The sequence below is a fragment of the Pseudophryne corroboree genome, chromosome 7 (assembly GCF_028390025.1).
Source record: "Pseudophryne corroboree isolate aPseCor3 chromosome 7, aPseCor3.hap2, whole genome shotgun sequence".
Lineage (NCBI taxonomy): Eukaryota > Metazoa > Chordata > Amphibia > Anura > Myobatrachidae > Pseudophryne > Pseudophryne corroboree.
Window position 1 is genome coordinate 406,762,799 of NC_086450.1, and position 22,796 is coordinate 406,785,594.

The following is a 22,796-nucleotide window of genomic DNA, read 5'->3' on the forward strand; positions in this document are numbered from 1 at the left end:
CTTAAGTCACATTGGTTTGAACCACTTAAGACAGTGGAGTTGAAATATCTCACCTGGAAGGTGGTCATGTTGTTAGCCTTGGCTTCGGCTAGGCGAGTTTCGGAATTGGCGGCTTTATCACATAAAAGCCCTTATCTGGTTTCCCATATGGATAGAGCGGAATTGCGGACCCGTCCTCAATTCCGGCCTAAGGTGGTCTCATCCTTTCATATGAACCAACCTATTGTCGTGCCTGTGGCTACACGTGACTTGGAGTATTCTGAGTCCCTTGATGTGGTCAGGGCTTTGAAAATTTACGTGGCCAGACCGGCTAGGATTAGAAAAACAGAAGCACTGTTTGTCCTGTATGCAGCCAACAAAGTTGGCGGCCCTGCTTCAAAGCAGACTATTGCTCGCTGGATCTGTAACACGATTCAGCAGGCACATTCTACGGCAGGATTGCCGTTAACGAAATCGGTTAAGGCCCATTCCACTAGGAAGGTGGGCTCTTCTTGGGCGGCTGCCCGAGGGGTCTCGGCACTACAGCTGTGCCGAGCTGCTACTTGGTCGGGGTCAAACACCTTTGCAAAGTTCTATACGTTTGATACCCTGGCTGAGGAGGACCTCCTGTTTGCTCAATCGGTGCTGCAGGGTCATCCGCACTCTCCCGCCCGTTTGGGACCTTTGGTATAATCCCCATGGTCCTTACGGAGTCCCAGCATCCTCTAGGACGTTAGAGAAAATAAGATTTTAGACCTACCGGTAAATCTTTTTCTCGTAGTCCGTAGAGGATGCTGGGCGCCAATCCCAAGTGCGGACTACTTCTGCAAGACTTGTATATTGTTATTGCTTACATAAGGGTTATGTTATAGTTTCATCGCTCTTGGACTGATGCTATGTTGTTTTTCATACTGTTAACTGAGGTAGTATATCACAAGTTATACGGTGTGATTGGTGTGGCTGGTATGAATCTTGCCCTTGGATTAACAAAAATCCTTTCCCCATCTCCTCTGGGCACAGTTTCTCTAACTGAGGTCTGGAGGAGGGGCATAGAGGGAGGAGCCAGTGCACACCCAAAGTCTTTCTTAAAGTGCCCATGTCTCCTGCGGAGCCCGTCTATTCCCCATGGTCCTTACGGAGTCCCCAGCATCCTCTACGGACTACGAGAAAAAGATTAACTGGTAGGTTTTAAATCTTATTTTCCTGGAGACATAACTGCAGGTTAGATGCTCCAAATTACATGGGTGGTAAAGGCAGACTGCGGTGTATCCTCACCCTCTGTAGATGACTTTCCACGGTGACGGGTCTCCTCCTCCCAATAGGCAGCAATCTTACCCACAGAACAGTCTCTCCACAGTGTGTCTAAATTACACACGTCCGGGTGCTGGTATCTTGGAAAGGGGCCCATGCCATTTGTGGCATGTGCCCCTTTCACTGAGTGCCTTAATTTTTAAGGCCCCCATACATCAGCAACAAATTGCTTGAATTTCCCCATCCCCCGACGGCTGGGTCGTGGACTCGGGAATATCAAACATGTTTAAAAAATTTGCTTCGTGATCTTGACTGAAAACGATCAGGATCTGCAAATCAGGGATTATTAAAATGAAGAATTTCCCTGATTTCCTGATGGATCGCTGATCATCTGTGGTTGCCGAATGGCGGATCTAATTGGCAGGGCCGTCTGATTGGGGAAACGGGGCTCTGATGCATTTACTTGTACATAAACATCTGACATGGAGATAAATGCCCTTTGCTCAACCAGAGGGTTAGCTTATTGCACAATTGGCAGTCCTTTGTTTAATATAGAGATAATGTATTGGCATATAAATGCTTATTTAATAGACTGGTGTAAACAACACAAGTGTGACATAACACAAATCAGTGAGACCCTAACGTTGATCAATCTAGTTAGTAGTGCAAGATCAGTGAAGTTGTATATCACTGAGTATTCTGTGACTGTAATGGCAGACTGACAAGCCTGAATTTGTGGGGTGTAGGTTAAAGATGGATACTGCTCTAAAAATTCCTGATGGCAGTTGGCAGTTTGTATTTCTACTCTATATTTATGCTTTGGTTTTTCATATCTACGGATTGGTGAGCAGGTGTTTAGGGACAGATGTATTAAGCCTAGAGAAGTGATAAGTGGAAGGTGAGAACGCATCAGCCAATCAGCTAATAACTTTAAATTTATATACAGGTTGAGTATCCCATATCCAAATATCCGAAATACGGAATATTCCGAAATACGGACTTTTTTGAGCGAGAGTGAATTAGTGAAACTTTTGTTTTCTGATAGCTCAATGTACACAAACTTTGTTTAATACACACAGTTATTAAAAATATTGTATTAAATGACCTTCAGACTGTGTATATAAGGTGTATATGAAACATAAATGAATTGTGTGAATGTAGACACACTTTGTTTAATGCACAAAGTTATAAAAAATATTGGCTAAAATTACCTTCAGGCTGTGTGTATAAGGTGCATATAAAACATAAATGCATTCTGTGCTTAGATTTAGGTCCCATTGCCATATCATCTCATTATGGCATGCAATTATTCCAAAATACGGAAAAATCCGATATCCAAAATACCTCTGGTCCCAAGCATTTTGGATAAGGGATACTCAACCTATATTGGAGTTGATTGGCTGGTGCGTTATCACCTTGCACTTATCATTGCTTGATCATTGCTTTATCACTTCTCCAGGCTTAATACATCTCCCCTTTAGTTTAAAGCATATGTCTGCAAACCCTGGTCCTCATCACCCCACACAGTGCACGTGTTGCAGGTAACCCAGCAGGTCAGAGGTGTATTAATTACTCACAGACACATTTTAAAAGCTCCGCAGGTGGAGTTAATTTTCTGCTGCGGGGTACACTGGGCTCCACAAGGAAAGACATAGGGGGTGTAGAGTAGGATCTTGATCCGAGGCACCAACAGGCTCAAAAGCTTTGACTGTTCCCAGAATGCTTAGCACCGCCTCCTCTATAACCCCCCCTCCCTGCACAGGAGCTCAGTTTTGTAGTTGGTGCCGCAGATAGCAGGCACATAACAGAGGGGCTGCTCTGGGCAGCCCTAAGAAAAGCTTTTTTTGAAGAAAAGTGAAGACTTCAAGGGCTGTAGCAGTGTGTACATGTCTAGTGACATTCACTGCTGCAGCTCCATCTCTCCCCAGCGGCGCTGTACACTCCCGAGCTCTGGTTGCTGGGTAACTACAGCAGGAGGCTCCGGTTTTCTTCTGGTCAGGCACACACGACGGGGGCTCTCCGGGATCGCGTGGCCGCGCTTCGGGAGGTGGTGAGTGGGTCCCGCTCGCGGGACCCGTACTTTAGCGCGATCAGGCGCGGTCAGTGGGAGGCGGGCCACGCGCGCTGGTGGTGGACACTGTGGCAGTACAGGCGATTTTACTAGATTACCAGGGCATGGGTGCAGGTCAGGTTTTCCCTTAAAACCTTTTTATGTGTAGCCCGCAGTACCTGGTGGTTTTGCCAGCAGGGGGATAAGGCTTAGACCTGGAGCCCCTCCCCCAGCCCTGGGGCGCCATTTCCAGCAAATGTTCCTGCCCTGGAGCTGCATATCTGTCTCTCCATCACTCCCTGACAGTGTTTGGGCGCCATTTCTCTCAGCTACACTGTTCCTGGGACTGCTTGGGCAAATCCTCCTGTGTAAAGCCGTCTGGTTGTCAGCGCTGTGACTTTGCATGACACTTAAGTATTCTACATGTCAATTAGACAGTGTTAGTTAAGAAAGAGTGCATTTAGTCAGGGTTCTCTAGTACAAGTACCCTGTGATATACATCCAGTTCTTACTGTGCAGTGTTATATCTATTGACTACATAGCTATGTAAGCTGGTCCAGTGCAGTATTATTGTTAGTAATAACCTCTGCATTGTTTAACTGTGACTATATGTGTGTGCATTAGCTTGCTGAGTGGTTTCCATTTCATGTCTCTCACTCAACTTGCTATCCCTATATTCTATAACCTGAGGGGGCTTGGTGCATCAGGTTTTATAATTATATAGGATTTTCACAAGATAAACTCTAGCAAGTATTTCTCTGACGTCCTAGTGGATGCTGGGAACTCCGTAAGGACTATGGGGAATAGCGGGCTCCGAAGGAGGCTGGGCACTCTAGAAAGATTTATGACTACCTGGTGTGCACTGGCTCCTCCCACTATGACCCTCCTCCAAGCCTCAGTTAGATTTTGTGCCCGGCCGAGGTTGAATGCACACTAGGGGCTCTCCTGAGCCTTTAGAAAGAAAGTATAGAAATTAGGTTTTTTATTTTCAGTGAGACCTGCTGGCAACAGGCTCACTGCAGCGAGGGACTAAGGGGAGAAGAAGCGAACCTGCCTGCTTGCAGCCAGCTTGGGCTTCTTAGGCTACTGGACACCATTAGCTCCAGAGGGATCGACCGCAGGCCCAGCCTTGGTGTTCGGTCCCGGAGCCGCGCCGCCGTCCCCCTTACAGAGCCAGAAGCAAGAAGAGGTCCGGAAAATCGGCGGCAGAAGACATCAGTCTTCACCAAGGTAGCGCACAGCACTGCAGCTGTGCGCCATTGCTCCTCACACACACTTCACACTCCGGTCACTGAGGGTGCAGGGCGCTGGGGGGGGGGCGCCCTGAGAAGCAATAATAACACCTTGGCTGGCAAAAATACCACAATATATAGCCCCAGAGGCTATATATGTGGAAAATACCCCTGCCAGAATATAGGAAAAAGCGGGAGAATAGTCCGCGGAAAAGGGGCGGAGCTATCTCCTTCAGCACACTGGCGCCATTTTTCCCTCACAGCTCCGCTGGAAGGAAGCTCCCTGGCTCTCCCCTGCAGTCTACACTACAGAAAAGGGTAAAAAAGAGAGGGGGGGCACTAAATTTAGGCGCAGTATACATTTATATAGAAAAAGCAGCTATAGGGGACATAACTCAGTTAGTCCCTGCATTATATAGCGCTCTGGTGTGTGCTGGCATACTCTCACTCTGTCCCCCCAAAGGGCTTTTGTGGGTCCTGTCCTCTGTTGGAGCATTCCCTGTGTGTGTGTGCGGTGTGTCGGTACGGCTGTGTCGACATGTTTGATGAGGATAATGATGTGGAGACGGAGCAGATGCCTTTAGAAGGGATGTCACCCCCTGCGGGGAAGACACCTGAGTGGATGAGCTTATGGAAAGAAATGAGTGCACGTATAGACTCCTTACATAAGAAATTTGACGACATGCCAAATGTGGGACAGCCGACTTCTCAGCTCGTGCCTGTCCAGGCGTCTCAAAGGTCATCAGGGGCTCTGAAACGCCCGCTACCTCATACCGCAGACCCAGATGTCGACACTGATACTGACACCAGTGTCGACGACGATGAGTCTAACCTGATGCCCACTAAGGCCATTCACTGCATGATTGAGGCAATGAAAGAGGTGTTACACATTTCTGATATAACTACAGGTACCACTGAAAAGGGTATTATGTTTGGGGAGAAAAAACTACCCGTAGTTTTTCCCCCATCAGATGAATTAAATGAAGTGTGTGAAGAAGCGTGGGCTTTCCCTGATAAAAAATTGGTAATTCCTAAGAAGGTACTAATGGCGTTCCCTTTCCCGCCAGAGGATAGGTCACGTTGGGAAACACCTCCTAGGGTGGATAAAGCGCTCACACGTTTGTCTAAAAAGGTGGCACTACCGTCTCCGGATACGGCCGCCCTCAAGGAACCTGCTGATAGAAAGCAGGAGGCGATCCTGAAGTCTGTATATACACACTCAGGCATTATACTTAGGCCAGCTATTGCGTCAGCATGGATGTGCAGTGCTGCCGCCGCGTGGTCAGATAAACTGTCAGAAAATATTGACACACTAGACAGAGACACGATCCTGCTAACCATAGACCATATCAAAGACTCAGTCTTATATATGAGAGATGTACAGAGGGAAATCTGCCGGCTGGCATCGAAAGTAAGTGCATTGTCCATTTCTGCTAGGAGAGGCTTATGGACTCGCCAGTGGACAGGAGATGCAGATTCTAAAAGGCACATGGAAGTTTTGCCTTATAAGGGTGAGGAATTATTTGGGGATGGTCTCTCGGACCTAGTTTCCACAGCAACGTCTGGGAAGTCAGCATTTTTACCCCATGTCCCCTCACAGCCTAAGAAGGCGCCGTTTTATCAGGTTCAGTCCTTTCGGACCCAGAAAAACAAGCGTGGAAAAGGCGGGTCTTTTTTGTCCAGAGGTAGAGGTAGGGGAAAAAGGCTGCAACAAACAGCAGGTTCCCAGGAGCAAAAGTCCTCCCCCCCTTCTTCTTCCAAGTCCGCCGCATGACGGTGGGGCTCCACAGGCGGAGCCAGGTACGGTGGGGGGCCGCCTCAAGAATTTCAGCGATCAGTGGGCTTGCTCAAAGGTGGATCCCTGGATCCTTCAAATAGTATCTCAGGGGTACAAACTGGAATTCGAGGCGTCTCCTCCCCACCGGTTCCTAAAATCTGCCTTGCCGATTGCTACCTCAGACAGGGAGGCGGTGCTAGCGGCAATTCACAAGCTGTATTCCCAGCAGGTGATAATCAAGGTACCCCTACTTCAACAAGGCCGGGGTTACTATTCCACACTATTTGTGGTGTCGAAACCGGACGGTTCGGTGAGACCCATTTTAAATTTGAAATCCTTGAACACATACATAAAAAAATTCAAGTTCAAGATGGAATCGCTCAGGGCGGTTATTGCAAGCCTGGACGAGGGGGATTACATGGTATCCCTGGACATCAAGGATGCTTACTTGCATGTCCCCATTTACTATCCTCACCAGGAGTACCTCAGATTTGTGGTACAGGATTGCCATTACCAATTCCAGACGCTGCCGTTTGGACTGTCCACGGCACCGAGGGTATTTACCAAGGTTATGGCGGAAATGATGATACTCCTTCGAAAAAAGGGAGTTTTAATTATCCCGTACTTGGACGATCTCCTAATAAAGGCGAGATCCAAGGAACAGTTGTTGGTGGGAGTAGCACTATCTCAGGAAGTGCTGCACCAGCACGGCTGGATTCTGAATATCCCAAAGTCACAGCTGGTTCCGACGACACGGCTACTGTTCCTGGGTATGATTCTGGATACAGTCCAGAAAAAAGTGTTTCTCCCGGAGGAGAAAGCCAGGGAGTTGTCATCTCTAGTCAGAGACCTCCTTAAACCAAAACTTGTATCGGTGCATCACTGCACGCGGGTCCTGGGAAAGATGGTAGCTTCTTACGAAGCAATTCCCTTCGGCAGGTTCCATGCCAGAATCTTTCAGTGGGACCTATTGGACAAATGGTCCGGATCGCATCTTCAGATGCATCGCTTAATAACCCTGTCTCCAAGAACCAGGGTGTCTCTACTGTGGTGGCTGCAGAGTGCCCATCTTCTAGAGGGCCGCAGGTTCGGCATACAGGACTGGGTCCTGGTGACCACGGATGCCAGCCTTCGAGGCTGGGGGGCAGTCACACGGGGAAGAAACTTCCAAGGACTATGGTCGAGTCAGGAGACTTCCCTTCACATAAATATTCTGGAACTAAGGGCCATTTACAATGCCCTAAGTCAAGCAAAATCCCTGCTCCTACACCAGCCGGTGCTGATCCAGTCAGACAACATCACGGCAGTCGCCCATGTAAATCGACAGGGAGGCACAAGAAGCAGGATGGCAATGGCAGAAGCCACAAGAATTCTCCGATGGGCGGAGAATCATGTACTAGCACTGTCAGCAGTGTTCATTCCGGGAGTGGACAACTGGGAAGCAGACTTCCTCAGCAGACACGACCTCCACCCGGGAGAGTGGGGACTTCATCCAGAAGTCTTCCAGATGCTGGTAAACCGTTGGGAAAAACCACAGGTGGACATGATGGCGTCCCGCCTCAACAAAAAGTTAAAAAGATATTGCGCCAGGTCAAGGGACCCTCAGGCGATAGCTGTGGACGCTCTAGTGACACCGTGGGTGTACCAGTCGGTTTGTGTTCCCTCCTCTGCCTCTCATACCAAAGGTATTGAGAATAATAAGAAAGCGAGGAGTAAACACAATTCTCGTGGTTCCGGATTGGCCAAGACGAGCGTGGTATCCGGAACTTCAAGAGATGATCTCAGAGGACCCGTGGCCTCTGCCGCTCAGACAGGACCTGCTACAGCAGGGGCCCTGTCTGTTCCAAGACTTACCGCGGCTGCGTTTGACGGCATGGCGGTTGAACGCCGGATCCTGAAGGAAAAGGGTATTCCGGAAGAAGTCATTCCTACGCTTATTAAAGCCAGGAAAGATGTTACGGCAAATCATTATCACCGCATATGGCGAAAATATGTTGCATGGTGCGAGGCCACAAAGGCCCCAACAGAGGAATTTCAACTAGGTCGATTTCTGCATTTCCTGCAAGCAGGAGTGAATATGGGCCTAAAACTAGGCTCCATTAAAGTACAGATCTCGGCTCTGTCGATTTTCTTTCAAAAAGAACTAGCTTCAGTACCTGAAGTTCAGACATTTGTGAAAGGAGTGCTGCATATTCAGCCCCCGTTTGTGCCTCCTGTGGCACCTTGGGATCTCAACGTGGTGTTGAGTTTCTTAAAATCACATTGGTTTGAGCCACTAAAGACCGTGGATCTAAAATATCTCACGTGGAAAGTGGTCATGTTATTGGCCTTGGCTTCAGCCAGGCGAGTGTCAGAATTGGCGGCTTTATCATGTAAAAGCCCTTATCTGATTTTCCATATGGATAGGGCAGAATTGAGGACTCGTCCACAGTTTCTCCCTAAGGTGGTGTCAGCGTTTCACCTGAACCAGCCTATTGTGGTGCCTGCGGCTACTAGGGATTTGGAGGACTCCAAGTTGCTAGACGTTGTCAGGGCCCTGAAAATATATGTTTCCAGGACGGCTGGAGTCAGAAAATCTGACTCGCTGTTTATCCTGTATGCACCCAACAAGCTGGGTGCTCCTGCTTCTAAGCAGACTATTGCTCGCTGGATTTGTAGTACAATACAGCTTACACATTCTGTGGCAGGCCTGCCACAGCCAAAATCTGTAAATGCCCATTCCACAAGGAAGGTGGGCTCATCTTGGGCGGCTGCCCGAGGGGTCTCGGCTTTACAACTTTGCCGAGCAGCTACTTGGTCAGGGGCAAACACGTTTGCAAAATTCTACAAATTTGATACCCTGGCTGAGGAGGACCTGGAGTTCTCTCATTCGGTGCTGCAGAGTCATCCGCACTCTCCCGCCCGTTTGGGAGCTTTGGTATAATCCCCATGGTCCTTACGGAGTTCCCAGCATCCACTAGGACGTCAGAGAAAATAAGAATTTACTCACCGGTAATTCTATTTCTCGTAGTCCGTAGTGGATGCTGGGCGCCCATCCCAAGTGCGGATTGTCTGCAATAAGTAAATAGTTATTGCTAACTAAAGGGTTATTGTTGAGCCATCTGTTGAGAGGCTCAGTTGTTTTCATACTGTCAAACTGGATATAGTATCACGAGTTGTACGGTGTGATTGGTGTGGCTGGTATGAGTCTTACCCGGGATTCAAAATCCTTCCTTATTATGTCAGCTCGTCCGGGCACAGTGTCCTAACTGAGGCTTGGAGGAGGGTCATAGTGGGAGGAGCCAGTGCACACCAGGTAGTCCTAAATCTTTCTAGAGTGCCCAGCCTCCTTCGGAGCCCGCTATTCCCCATGGTCCTTACAGAGTTCCCAGCATCCACTACGGACTACGAGAAATAGAATTACCGGTGAGTAAATTCTTATTTTTTCTCTGTGATTTTAGTCACCATATCTCTCCTGTATCTCTGCTTGTGCTGACTACACTGCGCAGGAGTTTGGGTAAGAGGTATTGTGCTGCTGCCAATTGTACTGTGTTACCTGATACTGCAAGTTATATTCTGAAGGTAACGGTTCTGGGGCTGAACACACTGCCGGTGTTGCTGAAGCCACAGATCCCTATGAGGAGAATATAGCAGCTGTGGGCTCTGGTTCTGGGGGCCCCTTGCCCCCCCAGTGGGACTGTGGCAACGGGGGTACATAATGACCCTCCGTGGGCTACTTTCTCCACGCTTCTACATACGCTAGTTAATAAACTAACACCCCCTATGGGACCTCCTATGCCGGTGCAACCGTTTGTGGTCCCTGCAGCTAACCCGCCATGGGCGGACAATTTATCTGCTCAATTGAAGAAGTTGAACCAGTCCTTGACTACTAAAAAGTCTGACCCTCGCTCGCCTAAGACCAAGGGGACCTCTAAGCGAGCTCTTATCTCCTCACAATCCACTGCTGTCACTGACACCTCGTCTGATGAAGATGGCGCTTACACTGACCCCACAGATTTTGATACAGATACTGCTGATGGGGAGGGTAGTTCACATGTGGATGTTCCTGATCTTTTGGAGGCTATTAAGTTAATTTTACAGATTACGGATGATCCCGAGCCATCCGCCCCTCCTAAGAAACCAGATAGGTTCAAGCGTCAGAAGGTGGTTAAACAAGTTTTACCTCACTCTGACCACCTAGTGGATATACGTCAGGAACCCTGGGGAAACCAGGGAAAGAAGTTTGTGCCTCAAAAGAAGATGCTGGCTCGCTGTCCCCTCGTGCCAGAGCTGTCTAAAATTTGGGAAATGCCTCCTCCAGTAGACTCACATGTGGCTAGGATGGTGGTTTCCTCAGCTCTACCTGTCACTACCGTCACGTCTCTAAAAGAGCCTACGGATAAACGTGTGGAGGGTTGTCTGAAAGCGATTTACACCCTCACGGGTGCTGCACAAAGGCCCACTATTGCAGCAACATGGGCTGCAGAGGCTATTGAAGCATGGGCCCTGGAGTTAGAAGCTGAATTCTCTTCTGACCATGCTAGACAATGCTTGTCATATATTGTCACAGCTTCTCACTATATTAAAGAGGCGGCTTCTGATGCCGGTATCCTAGCAGCCAAGGCCTCTACTACATCAGTCCTGGCTCGCCGGATATTGTGGCTGAGATCCTGGTCTGTGGATCTGGACTCTAGAAAAACCCTGGAGGTACTCCCTTTCAAGGGAGATATTCTGTTTGGGGAGGACTTAAATAAGATAGTGGCTGACTTGGCTACTGCCAAAACTGCCACTCTGCCAAGTACCGCTCCTTTTGTGTCGAAGGCTAAAGGTACTTCCTTTCGCCCCTTTCGTCCTTCAGGTAAAGCAAAAGGTAAGGCGTACAACAAGCAGGCCCGCACTTCCAAACCTGGTAAGCCGAAGCCCAAAAGAGCTTGGGCGGCCCGTCAGCCAGCTTCCAAGACCGATAAGCCTGCCGCATGACGGGGCGGGCCTCCCCCTGGGGGATCCTAGGGTGGGGGGCCAGCTTCTAGGGTATACCCAGATATGGTTGAAGACCACTTCAGATGCCTGGGTACAGGAAGTCATCACTCGAGGTTACGCCATAGCCTTCAAACACCGACCCCCTCATCGATTTTGCCGGATGGACGTCCTGTTGGACCAGACAAAGGCAAACACTCTACATTCGGTGGTACAGACCCTCCTGGATACAGGAGTCATAGTACAGGTGCCTCTTGCTCAGAGGGGCCGGGGGTACTATTCTCAGCTGTTTCTGGTCCTGAAACCGAATGGGTCCTCCCGGCTCATTCTCAACCTCAAGGCATTGAACAGGTTTGTGAAAGTTTCCAAGTTCCGTATGGAAACCCTTCGCTCTATAGTTCTGGCCTTGGAACCTGGGGAATACATGGTCTCCCTGGACATACAGGATGCTTACCTGCATATTCCTATAGCAGTGTCACATCAGCAATACCTGAGATTTGCGATTGGCAACCTCCATTACCATTTTCGGGTGTTACCTTTTGGTTTAACTACGGCTCCGCGAGTCTTCACCAAAGTAATGGCTGTGATGACGGTGGTACTCCGCCGTCAAGGGGTCATGATACTGCCGTATCTGGATAACTTGTTAATCCTGGCAAATTCCCCAGAAATTCTCCTACGTCATCTGGATATGACTGCCAGTTTCTACAAGCCCATGGGTGGCTCATCAACTGGAAGAATTCCTCCCTGGTCCCTGCTCAGAGCATGGTGCACCTGGGAGCACTATTGGACACTCACAACCAGCGGTTGTTCTTGTCTCAGGAGAAAGTCCTGAAGCTTCAGGACAGGATTCGTTGCTTCCTTTCTCGTCCACAAGTGTCGATACATTCGGCGATGCAGGTGCTGGGCCTCATGGTATCAGCATTCGACATGGTGGAGTATGCTCAATTTCATTCTCGCCCCCTCCAGAAGCTGATTCTAGCCATGTGGGACGGCCTGCCTCACCGGATCAGGTCTCACATGATCTCATTGACTCCGGAGGTCCGTCTGTCGCTGCACTGGTGGCTCCAGGACCAACGATTGTGCAGGGGCCGTCCCTTCTGGATATCCGACTGGGTCCTGTTGACGACAGATGCCAGTCTCAGAGGTTGGGGAGCAGTGCTGGAGCAACACTCCCTTCAGGGTCGGTGGACCAAGGAGGAATCTCTCCTCTCGATCAACATTATAGAATTGCGGGCGGTCTTCAATGCGTTGAACCTGGCCCAGCATTTAATTCAGAACCGTCCTGTTCAAGTACAGTTGGACAACGCCACCACAGTGGCTTACATAAATCATCAAGGCGGTACTCGAAGCCGTTTGGCAATGAAGGAAGTTTCACGGATTCTACATTGGGCGGAACGCCATCTACCGGCCATATCGGCAATATTCATTCCGGGAGTCCTGAATTGGGAAGCGGACTTTCTCAGTCGTCAGGACGTACATGCCGGCGAGTGGGGCCTCCATCCAGAAGTGTTTCTACTCCTAGTGGAAAAGTGGGGCCTTCCAGACGTAGATCTGATGGCGTTTCGACACAATCACAAGGTTCCGGTCTTCGGAGCAAGGACAAGGGATCCTCAAGCAGCATTCGTGGATGCGCTGGCACTGCCGTGGAGGTTTCGGCTGCCGTACGTGTTCCCTCCGGTGTCACTCCTGCCCAGGGTAATTAGGAAGTTCAAGCAAGAAAGAAGAATTCTGCTTCTCATAGCTCCAGCGTGGCCCAGACGGTACTGGTTCTCAGACCTGCAGGGTCTATCGTCAGAGTGTCCAATTCTACTTCCACAACGCCCAGACCTCCTTGTTCAGGGCCCCTGTGTCTACCAGGACCTAGCCTGGCTGTCTTTGACGGCGTGGCTCTTGAAGCTTCCGTCTTGAGGGCTAAAGGGTTTTCTGAGGTGGTCATTCGAACTATGTTGCGGGCCCGGAAACCGGCTTCTGCTCGGATTTACTAAGGGTCTGGCATTCTTACTTTGTTTGGTGCGCATCTAACGATTATGACGCTTTCAAGTTTAGTAAAACCAAGTTGTTGGCCTTTCTTCAGCAGGGCCTGGACTTAGGCCTGCGTCTGGCCTCCCTCAAGGTTCAAATATCTGCCTTGTCAGTGTGGTTTCAGAGAAAGATTGAGACCTTACCTGATGTGCATACCTTCACTCAGGGTGTGTTGCGTATCCAACCTCCCTATGTAACGCCTGTGGCTCCTTGGGACTTGTCGGTGGTTTTGGAGGCGTTACAAGAGTCTCCGTTTGAACCTCTTGGTTCAGCTGATCTTAAGTGGCTTTCCCTTAAGGTGGTGTTTCTGCTGGCTATTGCTTCAGCTAGAAGAGTGTCGGATTTGGGTGCCTTGTCTTGTAGTTCCCCATATCTGATATTTCACCGTGACCGGGCGGTTCTTAGGACTCGTCCCGGATATTTACCTAAGGTGGTTTCTTCGTTCCACCTTAACCAGGAGATTGTGGTTCCGGCACTTGTTTCTCCTGACCTGTCTCCCAAAGAGCGGTCTTTGGATGTGGTACGGGCTCTCCGTATCTATGTAAAGAGAACTGCCTCTATTAGGAAATCTGATTCTCTCTTTGTGCTGTTTGGATTTCACAAACGGTGCTGGCCTGCTCACAAGCAAACTTTGGCCAGATGGATTAGAATGGTGATTGCACATGCTTATGTGAGGGCTGGTCTCTCAGCTCCTGCTCACATTACGGCCCATTCTACTCGGTCTGTTGGACCTTCTTGGGCGGCCCGCCGTGGTGCGACCCTTGAACAATTGTGCAAGGCGGCTACTTGGTCCTCAGTGAACACGTTCATAAGGTTCTATGCCTTCGATACTGCCGCTTCCCAGGATGCTCCCTTTGGACGCCGGGTTCTTGTGCCCGCTACAGTGCGTCCCCTCCCATAAGGAACTGTTTTAGGACATCCCCTATGTCTTTCCTTGTGGAGCCCAGTGTTCCCCGCAGCAGAAAACGAGTTTTATGGTAAGAACTTACCTTTGTTAAAACTCTTTCTGCGAGGTACACTGGTCTCCACAAGGCGCCCACCCTGACGCACTTAGCTTCTTTGGGTTGGTATGGCATTAGCCGCTGACACTTCTCCTGTCGTGAGAGTGTGGTGTATGTGGCTACTTACCGTTGTCGTCTCTTTTCTTGCTACTGCATTGGGCTGGTTAACTAAAAACTGAGCTCCTGTGCAGGGAGGCGGGGTTATAGAGGAGGCGGCGCTATGCATTCTGGGAACAGTCAAAGCTTTTGAGCCTGTTGGTGCCTCGGATCAAGATCCTACTCTACACCCCCTATGTCTTTCCTTGTGGAGCCCAGTGTACCTCGCAGAAAGAGCTTTAACAAAGGTAAGTTCTTACCATAAAACTCGTTATTTCACTTGTGATTCTGTGAGGAGACCTGCAAAACATGCACTGTGTGGGGTAATGAGGACCGAGTTTGCAGACCTATGGTTTAAAGCAGGCATGTCCAAACTGCGGCCCTCCAGCTGTTGAGAAACTACACATCCCAGCATGCCCTGACACAGCTTTAGCATTCTCTGACAGCAAAACTGTGTCAGGGCATGCTGGGATATGTAGTTTCACAACATCTGGAGGGCCGCAGTTTGGACATGCCTGGTTTAAAGGATACATATTTTATGCAAATTGTGGAGATTGAAGCCATGTAACTGTATGAGATTAGAGGTGGGATAAACTGCATAGCATTAGTCTGTGGGGACGGTTATACATTTAAATCCATTGCTGCAGTTAAAGTGTGCCAGCAGTTGTATTACGAAAGCAGCTGAAGAAGAGATGTGTGTTGTCTCTACTGAAATGGGGCAGCTTCATAGTTAGAGTTGTCAGTCTAGCTTTAATGTTGTAGTCTTTCAAGTGCCTAGAACTGGAGTGTGTCTTGTTTGTGGCAACTTAATGGATTGGCCACAGTTCTCGTCCAATCAGCTGTAACATACAGTTCATACCCACAAAGAGGAAGTCTGATTCTCATGCACAGCCATGTCTACAGGACTCTGTCCGCTGTTATAGCAGGAGTGGGAACCAAATGCAGGTCATTTTACAGGTCTTGCTGACGGCCATTGTGAGACTGACTAAATAGCAGAGGTTTCCCAAAAGTGATTAAGTATCATCTACATTTGATTTCTTTGCAATGTAGACTGCCCCTTATAATACTTGCTAGCCAACAGTGATTCTACCTGAGTTGCCCATAGGGAAGAGGGAAAATATGTCATTAACTTCACCACATCTAAAGTGGCTAATCCACAATGAAGAGTCCACTCTAAGTATACCATACATAATATTGTAGCCAACAGCAGTAGTTTATATATATTAATGTACAGCAGCTGTACCTGCTGGATGCTGTAGTAGTTTTAAACCAGTAATATGCACAGCAGTAGTAATAAGTAATTGCAGTAGAAAAACCCAGCACTAGTAGTAATATGGAACAATAGTAATGCCAAACATTGGGTTCACCTTTTATGTCCTCATCCCACTGCCATAATCTACACACGGGTACAAGCATTTCCTGTCCTCTGAATGTGCTTGGAGATGGTCTGCCAAAAACAAAAGGTCTTCCAGAGGTTTGGGGTATGCTGTTTGGAACACAGGAGCTGACTACTAGTTCCGACAAAGGTGTAAAGTAAAGGAGGGTTGTTCCAACACTCTTCCAGTGTCTAAGGGTGGGTGATATTAAGGATGGTGCACCAAAAAAGGAAGATCTAAAATATAGTGTATACTGTATGTAATAAAGGGTATGGTATGATATCCCAGTGGTCAGAATCCTGGTAGCTTCACCCGACTGTTAAAATCTCAACACGTTTTGGTGAATATTGTAACCCTAACCCACCCCACCCCACCCGCAGCCTAACCCTAACCATCCCCTTCAGCAGCCTAACCTTACTCATCCCCTCCAAATGGTGCCCAACCCTAACCCTAATACTTAACGTTGGGATTTTGACTATCTGGTTGCTGCTTCTGGGATTGTGACCACCGGAATGGTGACTGCCAGAATCCTGACTACATCACATGATAAACACACCAACTTCAAGATTCCATCATGCGTTGGGGAACCTCACACCATTACCTGACATTGACTGTGTATCAGAATCAGCTTTATTGGCCAGGTTTACTTGCGTATACTAGGAATTTGTCTTCGGTTTGCTATACAACAGTGAAGTAGGTAACAGATAGGCAGGTCTGGGGGGGCAAGTAAAGTAATACAGTTCGGAATACCGTAGGGACACAAGTGAGTTACATGTATGTCTAGTCAGTCAGTGTTCAGGAGTTCAGCAGTTGGACCGCTTGGGGAAAGAAACTTTTGAGGCATCTGGTGGACCTGGCGGGGACGGACCTGTAACGCCTGCCTGAAGGAAGCAAGTTAAACATGCTGTGGCCAGGTTGTAGCTGGTTCTTTACTATCTTCGTTGCCCGCTTTTTAGCTCTGCAAGTCCTGGACTGAGGGAAGGTCGGTCCTGATGATCTTCTCTGCGGTTCTGATCACCTTTTGGAGCCTACATCTGTTCCTTGCGCTGGCGGAGCTGTACCATACCAGTATCGAGGAGCACAGTACCGACTCTACAATCGCGGAGTAGAAGAGGAGCAGAAGCTTCTGTGGGATGTTGAACTTCCTTAGTTGCCTGAGGAAGAACAACCTCTGCTGTGTTTTCCCGACAGTGGCGTCAGCGTTGGACTCCCATTTAAGGTCTGGGAGATTGTGGTCCCTTGAATCTTGAAGGAGTCCACTAGCGATATCACACTGTCAGAAATCGTTAGCGGAGGTGCACTAGCAGACTTCTTCCTGAAGTCCACTATCATCTCAACAGTTTTGAGGGGGTTGAGCTCAAGGTCGTTGTGACTGCACCACTGGGACAATTGATCTATTTCCCGTCTATAGGCCGATTTGTCCCCGTCCTGGATGAGGCCGATTACGGTGGTGTCATTGGCAAATTTGATGATCTCTACTGATTGCGTCTCTGAGGTGCAGTCATTTGTGTACAGGGAGAAGAGCAGGGATGAGAGGACACAGCCCTGAGGGGACAGTAAGTTATATTCCCGATGGACTTCTGTTCTTTATGGGATGATCAGTGGTAAATTAGTAACCCAAATATCATGCATATGGGATATATTCAGTATGCGTCTTTAGCATATACAATCCAAGCATAGTAAGGTGCCACTCACAGGAACTTAGTGTTAAGATTTAGACCTGGGGTCACGTGTGTTATTTTCTTCACTAAGTTCCCGTGAGTGCCACCTCACTATGCTTGGATAGTCTGCTGGATTTTTCATCCACTAGGAGGCCACCTGGGCAAGTACCATGATTATTGTGGAGTGCCCTTCTTGGCTTTTTGTGAATATATACCATCCATATATAAATTACAATCTGACAGTAGGGCTAAAAATTTCATTTTGTTTACTAGTTAATCAAAGTTCAAATTAGGACTATGCAGAATATGTAAAAAAAAAAAATGAAATAATTATCTTGATGATTTCTCAAAAGAAGAAAATATAGTAAAAATCATCTTTATGAGGGGGTCAGAGAAACCTCTAAAACTCTTAGAGGTGGGAGTAGCGCTAGGAGGTTATAGCAGATACTCTTCTGGTGCCTGGTGTAATTGATTAACAAATGATTTTACTTAACAGGTGAAGCTGAGTGGGAGGATTGGTAAGACTGCTGACATTATCTGTGTTGAAAACTCTTTACTGATTACAGCAACAGGCGAAAGTGTCATAAGGTAATGCTCTAATACATCCTGGGAGATCAGCGTATCTTGTCATATATTCGTCCTGAAGCCTTTATTCTGAAGAGCTTGTCTTTCAAGGAAATCCCTATACCTTCTTTGTCTCCCTATGCCCTGATGAAAGCGGTGATCTGGCAGTTTTAAAACATAAGGAAGGAAATCATTATTTTCAATGTTAAAGATCAGACCAGCATCTTAAGGAGGTCATTCATGTTTAAAAATGAAAAGCTAGATAAGTAAGCAATGGCTTGATGGCTTACGTACTAAACCGATGGTGGGGGAGCTGTGCATGTTGAGATTTTCTGAAAGTTCTAAGCTCTTACAGACACCTCTGTATCCCATGATTCCACCCCTATACCCCATGATTCCAGTGTCCCCAATGGATGACATAGAAAACCGAATTCACAGTGGTCAGTCCCCCAGCTGATTTGAAGACCATCTTCCCACTGAAATGTACTACCTTCAGCTAAATGTGCTTTGCTCGTTTATTAAATATGACATCAGTTTTGTGCTATAAAACTGCTGAGTGGTAGAGACAGACAACCTGCGACATAGCCTGCCCGCCATCCTTCATGAGAGCCATCTCTGCCTCTGACACTTGTATTACAATGTTTATAATATCACTCTTTGAAAAGTTCTCCTTTTATGTTATGTCAACATATGTCAGTGACAATGCAAATTATAGTATGTAAGCTATAGGTAGATATTATTAGTACACACAGACAGCATTGATGTCATACTTAAAATGAATTTTCAGATTCTGGGATTTGGAGCGGGATGACAATTATGTGCTGTTTCTGGATCAGCAACTGGGATTTGAAACTGAAGAAGTAATCAACTGCATTTCTTACTGTGCTGCTAAAGGTAAGTCATCTCTGCTTAGTTGTAGATGCCAGTTACTGTATGACTGGTTCTGTGCGTATGGCAGTATGTCACTTTCTACTGCTGCCTGGCAAGCCTGTCACATTAGTGGTTTTTGCTGGTGATTAGTCTTTGACCCTTGATTATATAATACTATACTGTAAGGTCAGTGGGAGCTTTCTTTCCTTGTTCTTATTTATCATGTACAGATGTGTCCACATGCACCTATCCTCAAATTGGGCCAAATAGACCTGTTTGGTGCGTCATGAACGTGTGTCGCTACTGACTTCTTCACGAAATATGCGTCTTGGTCTCATCGCTATCGCGATAAAATTACAATGCAAGGGTACCCTGGGCACTGGCATTGGGGGCATCTGCTGTGTGCAACTGAGACACTAACCTGTGTAAAAAAAACCACACATCGTTCTGCCTAATCTATGATTTCATACCTTCGTAACAATAATTCTGATCCTAAGTGCCTAGTACACTATAAGTAACTTTGGGTCTGATTCTGATTTGTACGCAATGCCAATATTCACTCAGATGTGCGATTATCGGCTGACTGCGATCGCACTGCGCACGCACCAAGGTACCTTTGCAATGCCTTTTTCAGTGAGGACTTATACACCGAGTGATTGACAGGAAGGGGTCGTTTGGGGGAGGTAACGGAGAGTGGCAGCAAAAAACGCAGATGTGTTGCACCCATTTTCAGGGCATGCCTCAGCCTTCATATGCGATCTTGTGGAATGGGTTTGTTGTGTCGACCCTATTTAGATCGACGCGCAGTAGGTCAACACATGGAAAAGGTCGACATGGAAAAAGGTCAACATGAGTTGTTTTTTTTTGTTATTTGGGTGTTGTTTTCTTCGTAAAGTGACCGGGAACCCCAATCAGGGCACCATTTCCCCTCGCATGGCTCGTGCAGGTTACTCTTCCCAGTTGTAGTCCACATGAATCATAAAGTATGAAAAAGTTAAAAAAAAAATGAAAATAAAATGCGAAAAACTCATGTCGACCTTTTCATGTGTTGACCTTTTGCAGGTGTCGACCTAATGCATGTCGACCAATAGTAGTCAACCTATTGCTTGTCGGCCTAAGTAAGGTTGATCTAAGGACCGTATCCCTTTCTCGTACACAGAAAATATGTTGCCAGCGCTTCCAATCCCACGGCCAATCTGCGTGACTTTCAGGGGTACTCTGGGAGTTAATGTTCCATGCATCCGCACATCATGAGAAAATCAGTAAAGCAATCTAGTTGGAAAAATAGTTCCTTTTTTGTTTTCTGAAGTTTAGGCCCTGTGGTCCTTCTCCACTGTGCCTCAGCCCAATGGGTGCTTTCATACACTCTAGAACTCCTTTTCTCTTAAATGCAGTCAGTAGCTTCATCCTACAGCACTGGAGAAACAGCAGTGCCCCATCTATCTGCGAGCTTCATAAACTAAAGGAACCTACTCATACTATTAGAAATACTAGATAATTCTACAGAATTTGGTACGTTTGGTCACCTGTAAACTCAGTATAGAGCATAAGGGAATCTGATCCTCATCAAAACAATTTCCTATATTTTAAATACATTTTGTAAATTCTATGCTATTTGGAAATAAGTAACAACAGTAGGGAGTTGATATGTTAATCTGGGCATCCAAGCTCACCAGATTGCTTCCTACATACCTGAGATGAGTTTATGAACTGCAGGAACACTGGCAGCAGGAACTAGTAAAGGTCGGGTGGCCATGTGGCACAAAGTCACTGATGTACGGAAGTCCTTAAGAACAGATGGGAAGGACTGCTGGAAACTTAAGACCCCAACAGAATTGGATGGCAATATAGCACAAATAAAGGTAAGAGAATGACATAAAAATGTCTCTAAACAACATTGGATAGAAGACGGCTTAACGCACCCTTTGTCGTCTTGGTGCAGTGGGGATCATCCAAGAATCTCTTAGCTGTGAACAATCTCAGCTCTGTTCTGGTCCTCAGTGAACACGTCATGTCCTCTCATTTCCACCAACAAGTGGCAGCGATTCAGGTGGCACCTTCCCAGCTCAGCCTGACTTACTACAGCACAGGAGTCACCCACAGCTTGAAGACGGATATGTACATAAAAGGGGTCTTCGTCACTAAAGTAAGTAATTACTAAATGACTACTATGCTGCTTCGGTCTTGGATTTAAGATTTGTTATTTTTTTATTTCCCTTTTTTAAAAATGATTTTGTATGTCACCAGTCAGACATATGGGCGGTAAAGTTGGTGTTTGGAATGATGCCGATGTCTGCATCTTGCAGGCTATTACAGTCCCCCATACTGTATTTCTGCTATTTTAAGAGTTGGTTGATCCATCCTCCTCTTTCTCCATCTGCCTCGGTCTATCTCTCTGAGACATATGTGCCATGTATAGCTGGAGATGGCAGTTATATGTTGTGAATTTCCATTATTTTAAATAAACATTTAAATACCAGCGTTATTATATACTGCGGACGCAAGGTACATCTTATTTCCATATACGAAAATTGTGCGCTATCACACACAGAATATACACATGCCACATATCATTTAAATCAGCGTAATCTGCTTGTGCGTCTTATTCACTTTTTTGGGGGGTATGGGACGTACATCACTGGCCAAGTCACACAGGACCAGGTGGCTCTCAAGTTCCCTGTATGCTGTGAGTCTAGACCAGGAAAGATGTACTATCTGTACCTTTGTGACATATGCCGTGAAGTGGTGGAAGGGTTTATCTCTGTACATACTGTCTGACAGGTGAGGAGTTTCTGTGTGATAAGTACCTGCCAGCGGTGAAAGGATTTATCTCTCTGTAATATATAGCTGGCAATGGGTGTGGTGTTACATTGCAATATATGCCTGTTACTGAGTAAGAGGATTATCTCTGGACATTAGAGTTGTTTCCTCCTGTGTGATATATGCCTGTCAGTGGAGGAGGGGTTTATGCAATATACTGTATAGCTGGCACTGGATAGGGTGCTACAGTCATAATGCAATATATTGCTGGAAAGGACCGGTATACAGTTTGCTGTTTATAGTGAATACATTGTCTTATTACTAGCCTAGGTATATAGCTGCATATATAGCCTGGCTATGAGAATGTGCTCATATGTGCAGAAGAGGGAAGATATGGTGCATTCGGTCATAGTGACCATCTGCTGGTTATGATTATAATGTTAGTTATAGGAGAATGGTACAGTTTTACTTGCTAGGTGAATTTGCTGGACACTGGAATGGTTGTCGTGTGCTAATGGGAAGTATGACTGTTATTAGACACAGTAAGGATTTATATTTTATATTATTATTAAACAGACCCTCCTCAAGTAAAGACTCATCCAGTATTTTGCATAATGGTGGTCATTCCGAGTTGATCGCTAGCTGCATTCGTTTGCTGTGCAGCGATGAGGCAAAAAACCGGCACTTCTGCGCATGCGGCGCAATATGCACGCGCGACGTACTTTTACAACTATCGATGTAGTTTCACACAGGGTCTAGCGAAGCTTTTCAGTCGCACTGCTGGCCGCAGAGTGATTGACATGAAGTGGGCGTTTCTGGGTGTCAACTGACTGTTTTCAGGGAGTGTTCGGAAAAACGCAGGCGTGGCTGGGCGAACGCAGGGCGTGTTTGTGACGTCAAAACAGGAACTGAATAGTCTGAAGTCATCGCAAGCGCTGAGTAGGTATTGAGCTACTCTAAAACTGCACAAAAAATCTTTGCCGCCGCTATGCGATCCTTTCGTTCGCACTTCTGCTAAGCTAAAATACACTCCCAGTGGGAGGCGGCATAGAGTTTGCACGGCTGCTAAAAACCACCAATGTCACTGACATTTTTCTACTGTGGGTAACGCACAACTTCCCCTTCCCATCCATGTATCTCCCTCCCTCTCGCTCTCCTTATTAATTCACATCGTATCATAGTTATTACCTGCCATACACAG

General features: G+C 47.2%; 1 protein-coding gene across 5 annotated transcripts in view; it reads left to right on the plus strand.

The window, feature by feature from the left end:
• IFT140 (intraflagellar transport 140) overlaps positions 1–22,796 on the plus strand; it is a 364,909-nt gene that overhangs the window by 84,688 nt on the left and 257,425 nt on the right. For all 5 annotated transcript variants that reach the window (XM_063934664.1, XM_063934666.1, XM_063934665.1 and 2 more), the window contains 4 exons: positions 17,898–17,989; positions 18,753–18,859; positions 20,552–20,697; positions 20,778–20,981. In XM_063934664.1, coding sequence (XP_063790734.1) covers positions 17,898–17,989; positions 18,753–18,859; positions 20,552–20,697; positions 20,778–20,981 — 549 coding nt within the window. The remainder of the gene's footprint in view (positions 1–17,897; positions 17,990–18,752; positions 18,860–20,551; positions 20,698–20,777; positions 20,982–22,796) is intronic.